Genomic DNA, 16,986 nt, shown 5'->3' on the forward strand with positions numbered 1-16,986 from the left:
AATTTGATTTACACTGGTTGGTGTTCATTACAGGCCTAGTCTGCCCCCTTTTTTTTTCCCCCAATTCCTTTTAACTTTTTAAAACGAACTATGTACAAGACAGCAGTGATCACTGGAATAGTGCTATTTACATGACTAAACCATAAGTAGAGTTGCAGACGTGTGAAAATTAAAAAAAATACAATAATTCTTTTAAAATAAATACTGCATAATGACAAGTATGTACAAACCTTCCATGCGTCATGTCCTTGACTTTAAAATTTGAAATAATTTATACAGCACTATGCATACAAGAATGTGAGTGCAACTCACGGTTCCAGGAAAATGGTTATGCATTTTTGTGTAATCGTAGGGGATACTGTTGACTGCATGTTTTGACTGCATGTATTACTTATTTGTTTGCTGGTAGACAGGTGTCTAAATTATTTCCATAAATATAATGTTTACCAGTCTGTCCATTAACTTAACAATAATCCATTATATAATCTCTGAAGACAAGACACAATCTTGATTTATACGATATTGCACAAAGAAAAAAGGCATTTTAAGTGACACTATTATTACTTTTGCCCTCTGAAGAGGCTTGTACAATTTTTTAATGGGAAACATTAATAGATTTTCAAATAAAATCAGAATAATTCTGTGTGGCCTTAAAGTTGGATGTGATATATATTTCACAAATTATTGCAAGGTTTCAACATTAAACCTTAAGTAGGTATTAAAGGCATATAAAGACCCACAAAAATGGGACATTTTGTTATTAAATGTTAGCCAGTTACATTCCCTTTAAATAATGTGATTAAATGAGAAGCTTGAACTTGCAGCACCACCCAATGGTAGTTACTGTCTGCTACAGAAAACAGGTTTTGAAGCTCTGTTGCCTGCACTCTGGGTTCTAGTAATGGTGACAAGTAACTCTTAGAGAGGTACTGATAAACTTTCTTTAAGGCTATTTTATGAACCAAAGATTGACATTTTTCTGACTGATACTACCAAATTATATCTTTGCTAACACAAATGTAGTCCATGAAAATTGAACTGTACAGCAGAAGAACTGTAAGAATTAGTAACCTTTTGTTGTTTTTATAAACCCAAGAATGTAGCAATTTATTTGGTTTAGTGCAAATAAAATTGTTTAAATTTATTTCTTAAAAAAATCAATCATTTACTTAATTTTTCTTCTTTCCCAAACCTTCAAGAAATGATAGTTCAACCCTTGAATGAATGATGCTGGTGCTGAAAACAAATTTATTGACGACATTTTACAATGGCCATATGATTCCAGTATTTTGCTGTAGAATTCAATTTGAAGGTGAGAAAAAATGAAAATAAGTTACCATGCACTGTACAATAAATTGCAAAAAGTTCAAATATCTTCTTTATCAAATACATGCTGAATTACATTAATGTACTCCCAAGCCATGTTGCAAAATCCTTTTCAACATGCTTGAAAAAAAAGAAAGTTCTTAAACAATATTTTTTTTCAAATAATCCAGAAATGCAGAACAATCTGCAACCCTGAACCAAATATGGGGCATAAGAGAGTAATAAGTCAAAAGGTAGCCATTTTAGAATATGATGATCATCCTGGGAGGTAGGGGGGAAAAAGAGCAAAAGGAAGAAGGGAGATTGGAGAAGAGACAGAGAAAGAAGGAGGTAAAAGAAGTGTAAAATTTGCACATTATGTTGAACTTTACAAGGCTTGTACCTTTTACATTTAAATAAATTTAATATATTACACTTATTTCTTGTCACATAAACAGAATTTTAAATATTTGCTAGAAATTATTTTTAATATACGTCTGCAAAAATACAGACCATGACTGATTTAAAGAATGATAAACGTGGTGTGTCTTTGTATCACCCTGTTGCATTCTCTTCCCTTTAAAACCATGCACTAGTGAAATTTATTTTTAAAAATAATATAAATTGTTGAAAATGGCTGATTTATTCTTTTTTTTTTTTTTTTTTGCAAGTTGCAGCCCCAAGAAAATAATTTAAGTGTTCAGCTAAATCTGTGTCCATGCAAAAAAGTTTCTTTAATTTCATACAGTACAGTATATCCACAGATTTTTATTTTTCAGAGAGTCCATCGCATCTGGGGTTTCACTGTAACTATAGCTGGAGCTATGAAGCCTGCCACTTTTAAGTCTTGAACCTTTCCAGTATGGAGAGTTTTCAGATCTCAGGTAACTGTTGCAAATGACAGCTGACTCTTCCAGCGTCCTTATATTCTTCCACTGCTCTGCCAATGTCCGCAAATCCACTGACTCGTGACATGGCTTCACGGGAGGGAAACTCCATTTCTGTGGCATAACCAAGCTTCAGGACGGGGGAGGGCAGACAAATAAAGAAACAGGAGCAACAAAATAGATATGCCATTGAAAAGGACTTTTGTTGCATGAAACAGATTGAATCTTTTAGTTTAGTCCATGGCTTCGGATTGGACCAAAACTCAGTGTCCCTGAACTCCAAACCGGGCAGTTCGCTACGGCGTCAGTCCTTCACCTGAGGGCCTTCCATAGGGCACAATGTGTGCAACTTCCTTGAGAACACAGGATCGCTTTGTAGCCCTAGAAACAGGCTCAGAAGACACAACATTAAGCATGCAGTGTTACCAGGGTTTGCGACCTGTAATTTTTTTGTTTTTTTTGTAACGCTGGTTGCTATGACAACAGTTTCACAGCTGCTATGAGCGAGCATACGAAGGTCCTGTTGAACTTTCAAGAGATGATTGAGAGGCTCTTCTAGTGAGAGGAGCTAAAGTTGGGTCTACTAGGGAAGAAGGAGGGAAAAGTTTGAACCACCCAATCACCATGTTGGACAGGTCCAGTTCGTCTAAAAGTATCTGTGCCACTCCCATAAAGGATTTGTGATCCATACGTCCATAGTCTCCCCAAACAATTATCTGTTAGCGAAGGAAACACAAGAAAACAGAAAAGTTTCAGGAAAAACTATGAAAGCTGAAATTCTTCAAAAGCCTCTACTTAGAGCAAGGAACGGAATATTTGATTGCTGACATAATTTAACTCTGCGTATTTTACCATGATGCAGCTGCAGAAGCGACTTGGGCAGTAACTGAGTAACTATCCATACTAAAGAAAGCCCAGCAAGCTAAGGAGCCCACACATACAGTACAGAGTAAATAATCTGGAGCTAACTTTTGCTCAGCACTTAGTACTTGCTACTCATCAAGTGATGTTGCTGTATGACTTTTAAGAGCCCAACAAGTGTTTGAAGCAGCAGTACTTGCCAAACAAAGCAGGGAAGTTTGAAGCTCATTCAGAGAGAACCGTACGGGTGGCATGTCTGCAGGTGCAGAAAAATACTGATGCAAATTACCTGTAAAACTTTTCCTTGGGGACTTTCTTCAAATGATAGAAGTTGCTGATAAAGCGGTTCCAGCGTTTTTCTTGCTACCTTTGTCTTCTTTTTGGCTATGCAGACTCCATTTTCTAATAGATACACCTTTACATATGGTGCTTATAAGGAAAGAAAATAAAGGACAATAAGTAAAGGATATGTACGACCAGATTTTTGCATAAAAGATGCAACGTTCTATCACCATATGCTAAAATCTGCCATTTAGCACTTACATGAACAAATCTTCACCAACAATATTAGCATTTATTAACATGCAAAGTGTCTATGCGTTTTATTTACTTTATCTCCTCGGTATGATTTCTATCTGTTTTTTTTTTATGTTATTCTTTTGCCATGAAATAACTCAGATTTAGACCTGGAAAAGTCTGATACTCCTATACATACTATCCCTATACTGTTCGGTATGCAAAATACTAAATGTTAAGTAAATGAATGACTCGCATTGACTTTGGTGAGATTTGGATCAAAGTTCCAAATTGTTAATAATTTAAAATAATCTACAAGGTGAAAATCAGTGGAGAAAAGACTGACACCATTTCTATTTTGGCAGAAGAGCTTGCTAAAAATATCATTATATTGTCCTTTTCATACAGTGCGATAGGACATCCAACTATAAAATAAGGAGTAAATATCAAGTACTGGTCTACTTTTCAGAGTAGGTTCCTATTCCACACATCTTGTTAATTCTCTCTTTTCCCCCTAAGACTCCTATATCACATTTTCAGCACACATCTTCCCTTCCGCCCCATAACCATTTGCTGTTACTAAAATAACTTCAGTGTCTTCTGGTGCAGAAGACAGTCTGACATTTTTTTTCTCCTGAAATTTAAAATGCTCCTAAAATGCTCCTGTAGTTTAAAATATAAATGTTTAATATGATCTTTTGTATTTACTGCAAGCTTTTATACCACTTCAGTGTATTTTCACATTTCAACGTACTATATTATAATCTGTTATGTGTATTTGCTAAAAGAGTTCTGTTTACTTAAGTTGAACAGGAAAGCCTGAGAAGCTGGGGGAAGGGAGTTGTTGTTGTTGGGGTTTTTTGGTAGAATTTTATTCATGTTGCTTCTTTCTTACCTGGCAGTGTCTTTGAACCTGGTTTTACAACAAGGCCACGAGCTCGGATTATTTCAACTTCCAGCTGTCCTTTCTTGTCCATCATTCCCACCTGGATATCTCCTAGAAAAGAAAAAGAAAACTTGGCATTGTAAATCAGAAATATTTAATCACACTAATAGGTATAGAAAGGTCGACAGTGAGTATGTGATGACTTTTCTCTTGCATTATACCAGCAAAGGTGATCAGGATTTTAACACTACTAGATAATTTAAGACTTAGCCTTTTCATTGCTATTTACATTAATACACACTACAAAAAACAAAAAAAACCCTGCAAACAACATTTTATCTTCCTTTCTCTCTGCCTCAATCACTTGAAATTGTATCTCTTTTTGTCTCAGGAATTCCAGAGAAATACAGGCAGCAAGGGAATTATTACAACATAATTCTGTAAAATTGTTTGAAATCTCTTTTCACCATGGTTCTAGTTCTAAAAAAAAGTACAAAAAATGATTCAGAGAAAAGGTTGGTCCCACTAGCCACATTTTAAAGATGAGAAAACTAAAGAAGAATAGATAAACAACTAATTTTTCAACACATCTTTCTACTTCTGAGTGTCCTAATGAGAACCCATGATTATAATCAGTTACAGAATCACAGAATCACAGAATGGTTGAGGTTGGAAGGGACCTCTGGAGATCATCTAGTCCAATCCCCCCTACTCAAGCAGGGTCATCTAGAGCAGGTTGGACAGGGTTGCATCCAGGCAAGTTTTGAGTATCTCCAGAGAAGGCGACTCCACAACCTCTCCAGGCAACCTGTTCCAGGGCTCTGACACTCTCACAGGGGAGAAATTCCCCCTCACGGTCAGGCGGAACTTCCTGTGGCTCAGTTTGTGTCACTGCCTCTTGTCCTTTCACATGGGACAACTGAAAAGAGTTTAGCCTATCCCCTTGACACCCTCCCTTCGGTTTGGGTTGAACTTGATGTTATAGTTTTGGTTTTAACTGAATTGCCCAAAATCACATGACAGTATTTAAAGAATTAGAATCTAGCTCGTTTCTGCGTTCTAATTACCAGACTCAGTCAAAGATATTGCATCTGCAGGACATAAATGCTTACCCATGGATGGCGTGGCCAAAGTCTGTCGCCCTACAAGCTGGGCAGGACCAAGTCCATCCAGAAAATCACTGAACTGGCTGTCCGCGGCCAACCTCACGCCAGGGAAAATCAAACTAAAAGATAATATTGCACAAAATCAACAAATAAACTGGAATTCATCCATTTTTTCTTTCTTTTTTTTTTTTTTTTTTTTTTTTTTTTGCCTTTAGCATTTATACTTATTGGTACCAGTGCTTATAAGGAACTTATTTGCACTGACAAGATTGCAAGCCAATTACTGTAATTTTCAAAATCTCTTAGTGTTCAACAAGTAGCTATTTGGTCTTCAGCAATTTGGCCTCCAGCACATAACTGAACAGGTGAAGGAAGCACTAATCCTCACAGTTTTTAATTTCCACAGTAATATTTTTCCATCCTCCTCCTTTTTCCCAATATATCAAGGACGAATGTTAATTACTGCAGTATTCACATGAGATCAGTTCAATAAGATACTAATACAGGCCCTTAGCAGTAATTTAGTTACACAAGAGTAAAATTTCTCAGGAAATGTTTCTCAGTCAATGTGAACTCTGTGGCTGAATGTCAAGAGTATTCAGTGAAACACTGAATATTATGTTAGACTGAATATTGATCACTGTTTATAAAAACAAATTTTAAGTGAACATTCATTATGAATATTTTTCTAAAAATGGTTTTAACAATGACACATATTCAATAATGGAACCGAAATTAATTGTGGCAAATAACCAAATAACTTAAAATTCAGGTTCTGAAATCTTGCCATAAATTATCTGTGAAACATTTCAAGGCAACAATTACTCACAGAAACTATCTGGTCAATAACTTCCTGCGAAAAATAGTAATTTTCTAGATGATCATTGAAAAGAGAAAGAGGCAAAACTAGTGTAATTTTTAATGACTGACCATAAATAAATGTCCATCTCAAGCACGTAAAACGCATCTGCTTTGACACCAGCACTGTAAGGTGTACTGTCCAGAGCAGATATGTTGTCCAAGGGCTCTGAATACCACTAATAAATCTATTCACAGTAAGATTTTTGTTGGAAGCATCTTAAAGGTCTTCAACTCGGGCCTTTCAGAAAAGCATAATATGTGAAATTAAAATACACTAGAGTTTGGTATTTCTACTTAGATCACTTCTTCACCATTTTTGATAAACTGTTGAACCAAGTGAAGGTCATCTGGAAATGGAAGACATTTCAGCTCTCCGGAAATACACTAGGAGATGTACCTGAAGGTAGAGGTCTGCTGAACAGAAAGTGTCCTTTTATTGAGACTGACATATGGCACTATACCTGCCTCCACTCCCACCAAACTCCTGCTCCCATCTGACCTCCCAAGTATCTTTAACGTGGTGCTACAGGAATGATCGTTGTACTACCCATACAAAAAATGGGAAACTCTTTCAGATACAGGAGAAAGTTTAGACTTGGTCTGTATTCAAATGACATGAAGTCAGGAAGGGAATCCCGAGAGAACAGGAACTGCAGCATTCACCTCACTCTTGTTCAGCAATCAGTTTTGCGGAGAAATGTCAGGTAAGAGTATCAGTAGTAACTTTTGCTTACTTTCCCTCAGAGCTGTAGCTGTTCATGCTCCCGTCTGTAGATTCCCGGCTGGCCTGACGTGTCATCCAGTTCCTCATCTCCACAGCCAGCCCTGTCTCAGTGCTCCTCTGGACAGTGCTCCGCAGCTTCTTGCCACCCGCTTCTGGAGAAACAGAACACAAGTCTTTGTGATAACATGCTACAATAACAGAGTGTTTCTGCAGAATCACAGACCAGCTGGGGTTGGACGGCACCTCTGGAGATCATCTGGTCCTACCCTGCTGCTCGAGCAAGGTCAGTTAAAGCAGGTTGCCCAAGATCACGTCCAGCCAGATTTTGAATATCTCCAAGGATGGAGACTCCACAACTTTTCTAGGCAACCTGCTACAGTGTTTGACCACCTTCCCAGTGAAAATGTTTTCTTATGTTCAGATAGAACAGCACAAGGCAGTAATATAGATAATAAACAATCACTCCACATTGCAGAAACAAGTCAAAGCAAGAAATTATTGATCTATACCAAATCTTGCATTTTAAAATACAGAAATTTTAATAATAGGAAAGTAGAATAGCCATTGCTGATCCTTTAAATAACTTAGTTCTGCTTTTTAAGGGCAGATAGCATACACAAAACACAAATTCTTCAGTGTACAGTCTGCTTGCAGAGGTAACCAGATTTACAGTAGCCATACTCTTGTGTATTTAAAATATATTTTCTCTGAATGAATACATCCCTCTTAGGAATTCAATGAAAATATTACCATTATGTCAAAACCTGTAGCGTTTGAGGAATATTCTAATTCAGCTGAATTATTTGATTTAAAAACATCTGGTCATTATTTGCTAAATTAAGTTACGGACATCCATTAGTGAAGACAGCACACAACAAATTAAGAACTCTTGCCTATTCTTCTTTCTTCCTTCCCCCTCCTCCCATTACATTAGCTGGTTTTATTTAATATCTAAAAATAAAATTTGTGTTGAATTTTATGCACAATATGAAACTTTATGTCTACCTCCAAGATTAGCAATCATTGTATTGCATCTGCTTACATATTTTACTTTCAGTTTTATAGACAGCAGAGTGACAGATAGGGTATCAGATAAGAGAAAAATACTCAAGAAGTAATGTAACAGCATTTTAGTGTAGGGATTTTGATCAAGACCTCAACTAGAACACATATTGAAAGACCCATCAAAAAAAAAGCCAAGAACAAAATGGAATGAAGTCTCAATTTATTTCTGCCATGAATAAAAGATGGTTATTCCATGTCATTTCTGGTTTAAAATTCTATTTATTTCCTGCGATGGTGCAGAGAATTCTGCATTCTAATTTCTTAAACTGGCTTAGTGGATAAAAAATCCTAACCTCAGCACACAGATGTGTGATATACTGATGACACTATAAAAAAGTAGTAATTCTAAATGGACATGACACCAAATGATACTAGAATTCTTAAATATTGATACACTAAGAGTACAGCAATATCCAAGATCTTACAGATATCAAGGGACTAGCCCTCTTCTGCAGTCTATGTAGACTCTGCTACCCTTTCTCCTCCTCTGCCCCATCAACAGCGGACAGAAGAATTGCTGGGCATGTGGATTTTGGAATGAAAATGAGCAAGGGAGGAGGATATTGTCCTGTCTGATATCCCAAGGAGAATGAGTGAGCATCAGGGCTGAGTTAGAGTAAGAGGCACTGTACCCTCGGACAGGAACAGGAGGAGGGAACATGTTTCCATGTCCCCACTCAGGGTCACTCTGTCCTACAGGCTACAGCAAGGTTGAAGCCCTGCAGAAATAGATCTCAGTCCCTCCAGTTAAAGCAGATCAGATGATAAGGAACAGAGGAATTTTAGCAAAGTGGGAAAGAGATACCCCAAACACCTTAAAAACCCACTAACCCCTTGTCAAAGAATGTTTAATAACACTGCAGTATTAGCAGTAACGAGACACTTTCATATCAGCATCATGAATGATTCAGATCACATCATTGCTCCTTACAAGTTTTCAATATATTCCTTAAGACCATAACTTTTAATCATTACAATGTATATAAGAAATAACAGAAGTAGTAGTTTTGTTCTGGAACTTCAGTTACCCACATGAATTTAGTACTCAACAGAGCAAAATCATTTTTTCAATGCATGAAAACTACTTATAGTATGCCCATCAATTTCTGGTACAATAAATACAAATAAAAAGGATATAAGCCCAATGTGACATCTGAAAAATGAAGGGCAGAAGTCAATAATTTCACTTCTGTTGGGTTGCAATGTTCCAAGTCTCTGCTGTTTTTATAATCTATACTAAACTAATGAAAGATGGCAGCTGACTTCCAACACTGGTCCCAAGTTCATCTAAAATCCACTCAGATCACAGAAATATTCCCACAAATGTGCCTGGAAAAACTGTGCTATACTTAGGCAGAAAGAGCACACTGTGTTATGGTTTTGTATGAAAAGCGCACAGCTCCTGAGGCTCCATCCTCTTTTCATTAAGGTGTTGCTACAGGATATTTCTCCCTATTTTAAGTGCTCTTTTGATTAATTAGCATCCATTTTTGTTCAGTTCCACTGAATGCCATCATTTTCTGTTCACTATTGCAAACATGAATTCTCTCATAAAAATGTAACAGGACATCACCATCTTGCATGATTCCTCCAGTTTTTACACCCTTATGCCTTCACAAGATTTTTGGGTTTGAGACAAATTTGAATATGTGATATACAAAGGAGAATACAGTAATTTTTATTAATTAGTAAGGAAGATTTTTTTTCTGAATTGCAATTCTGAAGCTGTATACCTTGACTTTAACTAAATATTCATAAAAATCTACACATTTGTTGTATACCAATTTACTGAGAAATTATGGTAGAATTAGTGCAGCTGCCATTCAAGTCTTCACAGAGACAGATATTTCACTGGCTGTTGTTAGCAATCTTCTATCTCATACCTTTAAGCCATTCTACTTTCCCATATTAATTTGAACTGAAGTAAGTGCTCTGGTTCACATTAAAATAGGACAACAGTTAAAAACACACACTAAACCTAACTTTTGTATAAGCATGAATCCTAATCTCGCATTATTTTGATCCTTGCTGAAAGAATGGGTGCTGAAAGGCAGCTATGTGAATAACTATTTTCAAGTGTTCAAAAGAAATAGGCAGAGCTCTCTGATGGTCTCAAAAGAGAAAGATCTGACCTTTCAGCAATAAGGCTGCTAATCATGATGTTGATGCTTTTTGAAACAAGAGTTGAAGATTTTAACAGCAAGAACAGTAATTTGGAATAGAGATATAGAAGAAGCCTCAGCTCACGGACATTCCTGAACTACCACTTTAGAGATGAGTGAGTATTCTTTCAGATTAAGCTTGGTTAAACTGGTAAGAAATAATATGAATAAGAAATAACCACATTTTATTGTCCACAATACGAGCAATACTTTGGTCCCTGAGAAAATGTAATAAATCAATATTATCACAAAATGGTTGAGGTTGGAAGGGACCTCTGGAGATCATCTAGTCCAACCCCCCTGCTCAGCAGGGTCACCTATAGCATGTTAGACAGGGTTGCATCCAGGTGGGCCTTGAAGATCTCCAGAGAAGGAGACTCCACAACCCCTCTGGGCAACCTGGTCCAGTGCTCCATCACTCTCGCAGTGAAGAAGTTCTTCCTCGCGTTTCGGCGGAACTTCCTGTGGTTGTGCCTGTCGCATGGAACCACTGAAAAGAGTTTGGTCCCATCCTCTGTACACTCTCCCTTAAGTTATTTGTAGACATTGATAAGATCCCCCCTCAGTCTGCTCTTCTCCAGGCTGAGGGGGCCCAGCTCTCGCAGCCGTTCCTCATAGGGCAGGTGCTCCAGCCCTCTGATCATCTTCGTAGCCCTATGCTGGACTCCATCCAGTAGCTCCATGTCTCTCTTGTACTGGGGAGCCCAGAACTGGACACTGTACTCCAGATAATCACACAATTCATCACACAATTTTTAAAAAGACAACATTTATATGAATCATAACTCATGTTTCATAAATTCAGGACTGAAATACTTAAAAGGCAATGAAAGGCAACTAGTGGCAATGAAAATGCAAGGCAGGTACACCGAGAAATAGCCTCCGGCGCCAGGCTTTCACGCTGCAGATCTGCGGAAGATCTGGCTGAAGGTCTTACCATTCCAAACCACGCTATTTTTTCCAACCCTCGCTAGAAATGTAATCTTCCTCCTCAATTGTGTTGAATCAGCTAGCTGTATGGTTGCGCTCTGCACAGGATCCAGCCAAAAAGGAACAAATCAGTAATAATTTCAACGCTGTTCTTTTAAGACAGCTCATTTCACAAAATCAGTTTCAAAAGTAAACATAGAGCCAAACAAGTCCAACTGAGGTAATGTTAATTTCTAGATAGATAAATAACCTGGGGATGGATCTGACACTAATACAGTAGTAAACACATATCTACAACCTAACTTGGTGTACCTGACATCACTGTAAAGGTGGCAGTTTGGATTTATAACCATAAAATATTTATACATACACATTCACTTCACTTACAGTTTTTTAATTCCTGAAATGAAAGGACGCAGAAATTAGAGAGCTCAGTTTTTTGCTAAGTATGCTGCTAACCTATACTGAAAATGATTTTTCATACTATTTACCAAAAATCAAATGAAGAATAGATTTTCTCCAAATTAGTATCAACTAATTGCCCTAGAAATAAGAAATTTCTCTCGGGTCCTCATCATAAAATATGGAATATATTATCTGAGAAAATGCTAGTTCAGATTCTTGTGGCCATATCACAAGGAATGGAACAAATTACAAGAAATAATTGCTTTGACATTTATGAAAGCACATTCATTCCTGTAGTTAATCACACTGGTAATTTAACTAATATGGTTACTGCAAATAGACTCTACAGGCCGTATTTTTTAAATTACACATGGAATTATTTATTCCCAAAACTTTGAGTCCAAATCACTTGCAATTTAGGAGTGCAAAACCACTGATACACTCTTAAATATCAGATGAGCCTAAGTTGAAAACTGCAGTGAAGAGGAGAGATTACCTTCTGGGACCCGGGATGCCGCTGGGCGAGCAGGGCCTCAGCGGGGCCCAGCCAGGGCTCTCAGCAGGTGCTTGCCCCAGCTGCTGGCCATCCGGCACAGACCGCAGGAGAGGGCAGCACTGGGGCAGGCAGAGGCAAAGCGGTTATGACAGTTTGCAGGTGGTACGCATCCTCTTGCTTGGACCTGTCCTCAGTACAGCGCAACCAGGGCTTCAGAATTTAGGGGACACCTGCATGCGTGAGGTGCCACTTCTTCTCTGTTCTCCCTGCCCCACCAAAAGGGCTGCGTGAAAATGAGCGCAGTATTTTCATCTGAACTCAGGAGTTAGAGCCACAAAGAGACCAAGCCATCTGTAAGTGACTATTTTGCAAGAGTGAAGCTCCTTAAGAATCCAGTGATCTGCTTCTGGGCACATTAAGAACGTGTTAAATACAATCATTACAGAAAGTCTGAACATTTGATCTCACTTAAGCAAAGGGTGGCAGGTTAGGTCTCAAATTCCCTTGCAGACGTACAATTTGTTGTCCAGAAGAGCCCAAGTTCTGGCCATACCGAACCAGGCATTTAGCTCTTTTCTAAGTACTGCTGGAAGCTGCAGATGAGTTGTTTCTTTCCTTGCATCACCCAGAGACCCCAATCAACAGACAGGATAGGATCTACTGATTTAAGCAGGACATGGGAAACGCAGATTCTACTGTCACCTCTGTCTGAGCCCATCTAATCCATTCACTAAAGACAGTGCTAGACCCCGGATTATACACTTTTCTGTTACAGTTTTTCTGAGGAAGTTTTTTCACAATGCATGATATATTTATGAAGCCCAAAGAGCATTCGGAAGGCCTGGCAGTAATCATAACCAGTGGGAAAGGCATTGCAAGGAAGGAGGGACGACCTGGGTTCCAGTCCCTGCTGCATGAATATGGGAATATAAAACACCTAAAAATTCAGACTGGCATGGTAATGGCCTGCTCTGTTAGCCTAAAAGCAGTGCTGCTTTCAGTACGAAAGCATAGCAGTATGAAAGCCCTCAGGTTTGAAATGTCTGAAAGAGCTAAGACAAGCTTAAGACAGCCTGCGTCGGCACTATGCCAGGGCTTCCCAAATCCTCCAGGAAGTCCTGTCTTACAGGAAGGAAGGGAATAGCTGCCCAAAAGACATGTGCCTTTCCCTGCACATAATATACATGAAGCTTGAGAATGAAAAGATGTTGGGAGGAGAGGCCACGTCCCCTGGCCATGCTACAGGAGGTGAATTTTCCCTCAATTTATTGTGTTTGCTACTCTGCATTTTCAGGTAACCAAGCATTTTCCTGTATACCCTGCCTTGCAGGTTCTTGTCAGAAAAGATTTTTAAATTTCTTGGGAGGCATCACTATTTCTTCCCTTTCAGTCAAGAAATACTTTTCCACTCTTGCCCCGGACCCTCTTGTTTCCTCCCCTTTCTTCCCTCTGACCATACTGGAAGCTTGGTTAATTAAGGTAACACACATCTGAATGAAACGATCAGCAGCAACACTGTGGCTCCAACTTTAGGCTAAAAGCTGATGTAGTAGCTCTCAGGTCCCATATCTGATGAATTCGCCTATATGGGACCCAAAAGGCAGACATCGTGAATCTCTGCTGCCCAGGGGACAGAAAGAGGTTATAAGCTCTGAGCAGACCACAGCATCTTTTCTCCTTGCTTTATTCCCCTTTCATGGCAGAGCTAGTCACATTTTCAATCTGGAGACGATCTCCCCGGCTTGTTGTGGCTGCATGATATAAAGTCAGTTTATTATGCTCCCACGTAACGCTGTGGTTGAAGGCAGACACCTGCTCCCAGTTCTCTTCCACTTTTTATTGCATTTAAAGTTGTTTTCTGCCACTTAAATTTCACGGCTGTGCTGCTGCCCATTCTTCTGCCAGTCCTAATTGATCCTCCAGCAATTTCTTAAGAGTACCAAACAGCTGAAGCTGCTTTTGTCTCAATGGGGCATCAGTGTAAGCTCTTCAACACTGGATCCCAGAAGTTTTTGACATATTTTTCCAAGACTGTGGCATTAACAAGAGCTGTATTTCCAGATACAGGATAGTTGCTCCTACGTTCCTAAAAATCCCTGTACCACCTCTATTATTATTCAGACAGAATCACCTAGTGAACATGCTGCTTTACACAGATAGACATGGAAAAATGGCAAGCAGTTGTCTGTGACACCTTACAACTGGATTTCAAAACCCGTACTATGTAGCTCTCCCTGGAAACCTCAACTGGATTTATCGGGAACCACAGCCGGGAAGTTTGCTGCCCAGTCAGTCTCCTGACCAAGGACCTTCCCTGACAGTAGATATGGATGCTCCAGGAGCAATCCCAGGGAAGCAAAACTAAATGAGCTCCCCTGCCTGGGTGTGTGGTGTTACTGTCTAGGCTACAACCACCCATTGGGATCTCTGCTTCTCTTCTGATTGCTTGCTCTGACTCTTTAATAACAAACTGGCTTCTGGGCAGATAATTTTATAGAAGTTGATGATAGATTTTGATCACAGCTTTAATATAGGGTGACATTTGTAAATACATGATGGAACTGCATACTTCTCAGTACAACTTGAAACAGAGAAGGCTCCTGTTGCCATACATAAAACCCAAGTTTTCTTTTTGATATTTCAGAATAGATCATTTTTCTTTCTTTTTTGCAACTGCATACTGCTTGCGCTGGTAGTGACAACTGTACTTGTATCTCTATTTATTATATAAAACCCTTAAATTTTGCCTTTTTACTTTCTAACTCAATCCTTATAACTGTCCAGTTAAACTAATGATGCATTAATGCATCTCATTAAAAGAGAGAACAAATATAAAGCTCATGTGAGATATAAAACTCACTCACCTAAAAACATTTAAGTAGAAAAATCAAAACATCAAGCATGCACTTTAAAAATGATAAATTTTAATTTATAAACAAAGAAAATAAAGTATTTTTTATGATTTTTCACAATCTATTTGGCCCAAGAAAGATCAGGACATCCTTATTATGTTTACATTATTTTTTTCAAATGAATACTCGCAGAGTCCAAAAGGTATATTGTTTTCAAAATTATGTAAGATGTATTTCCAAGACAGCAGCTATACTGAAATTTACTGAGTGAGCAAATTACCTCTTGATTAACAGTTCCAGCCTGAGATCCACAAAAGTTTGAATCTAGCCTGGAAAAATACTGTTGCTCATAAAGTGGCTCAAATGCTAGATTTAAAAAAAAAAAAAAAAAAAAAAAAAAAAAAAAAAAAAACACTTCTGATGGGACATGAAAGACGTAGACAGTAAATGCAGAATTATTACATTACCCTAATTGCTTTTACTTAGAAATGTACAGTTCCTGACAGTGAGATTTGAACCAGGGACACACTGTGCACAGCCACTCAGCTGCTTGCAGCCATGTACTAGACATCCCTGTTCCTATTACTGATAAAACCACAAGTTTCCTAAGTTTCTGAGGACCTGCCTGCCCAAGGCCTCTTACTCTTGCTATCAAATAACACAAAGATGAGACGCTGAAGAAGAATTTCACCTTGCAGTCCACAGCTGTATGTCCCATGCGATAAATTACCTGAAGAACAGTATTTCGGAAACTCTCATTTGGACTAGTTACGATCTCCACACAGATAGCTACTCTTCTAATTCAAATATAATATGTCTGACTTTTTGCATTTTTTGTGCAAGTGTCAAAACGGTAGCATTTTATTTTCACTTTGTACATCCTGTACAGACATCTAAATGACTACAAAAAGTGCAAAGCAATGGGAAATTAGGCTCATCCCCAAGCTGGAAAAAAAAATAGAGCAAGCAATTTTGTGGAATTACGTTCTAATTTTATACCACTTACATAAGGAATAACTAAATAGGTGTGTTATCTTTACCACAAGAAATCTTTAAAACCGTAGTATTTGATTTTGCCAATGACAAAGAATGACCATCTTAAGTTAAAAAACCCATCATTGCAATTTTGAGTTATAATGTTTGTACGTACATGCAGCTTTTTGGATGTGTAGCAATTTCAGGTGCTCATTCATAACAATTATTCTATGCAGTGCCAAGAGCAGAATACCAATTCTTAAGCAGTGAAGAATGTACATATATATATATATATATATATATATATATATATATATATATATGTTGAGGGTTTTAAAATTGCTTTTTTGATTTCCATATTACATGAATTGAGAGACGTATTCTGAATATTTAATAATGACAGTAACATCATTCTTTAGCCAAGTCTTGTTTATTTTTAGCCTAGCTAGGGTCATTACATACCTTATCAGAAGAATCTGTGCAGTATTTTTAATGATGTAGCAAGCGTGTTGAAACAATTCAGCACCCTCTATTAGGTCTTAATGAGATAGATTGCGCCAAGCAGTTGGATGGTTACTGAGATTACACAAATTAGAAACAGTTCCTCCTCCTAGCTTTGTCTAAGAAGAGTAATGATACTATGCAAATACAATTACTTAAATAACCACAGTTCCCAAAACTCTGAGCAAATTTCATGCTGTAATGACCCATTTTCAAACTACTGCTGTTAAAACATTTACCTCTCCGTTTGGAGCAATGGCAGCGCAGCATTCCAGTGCTCTGACTGCACCACCGTCGACCTTGCAATTGGAAAATTACAACTCCAGCATGTAGATTTTTTCTACGTGACAGTTTTTTTCAGGTGTGTGTGGGCACCACAAGGGATGAAGCCTGTCGTACACGGCAGCTTCACTGCTGCTGATATGGCCGCACCTGAGCTATTTGTTAGTTATTC

The 16,986-nt window shown here is 38.1% G+C and overlaps 1 protein-coding gene across 41 annotated transcripts in view; it reads right to left on the reverse strand.

Moving 5' to 3' along the window:
• Window positions 1–1,959: 1,959 nt before the first annotated feature.
• Window positions 1,960–16,986, reverse strand: part of RIMS2 (regulating synaptic membrane exocytosis 2) — a 459,058-nt gene continuing 444,031 nt past the window's right edge. For 40 of the 41 annotated variants that reach the window (XM_062568285.1, XM_062568269.1, XM_062568279.1 and 37 more), the window contains 5 exons: window positions 7,157–7,298; window positions 5,568–5,680; window positions 4,465–4,566; window positions 3,343–3,482; window positions 1,960–2,908 (listed from right to left, as the gene is read on the reverse strand). In XM_062568285.1, coding sequence (XP_062424269.1) covers window positions 2,690–2,908; window positions 3,343–3,482; window positions 4,465–4,566; window positions 5,568–5,680; window positions 7,157–7,298 — 716 coding nt within the window. In that variant the 3' untranslated portion in view covers window positions 1,960–2,689. The remainder of the gene's footprint in view (window positions 2,909–3,342; window positions 3,483–4,464; window positions 4,567–5,567; window positions 5,681–7,156; window positions 7,299–16,986) is intronic. The other variant, XM_062568308.1, reaches the window with a different exon arrangement.

This window comes from Rhea pennata, chromosome 2 (assembly GCF_028389875.1).
Source record: "Rhea pennata isolate bPtePen1 chromosome 2, bPtePen1.pri, whole genome shotgun sequence".
NCBI lineage: Eukaryota > Metazoa > Chordata > Aves > Rheiformes > Rheidae > Rhea > Rhea pennata.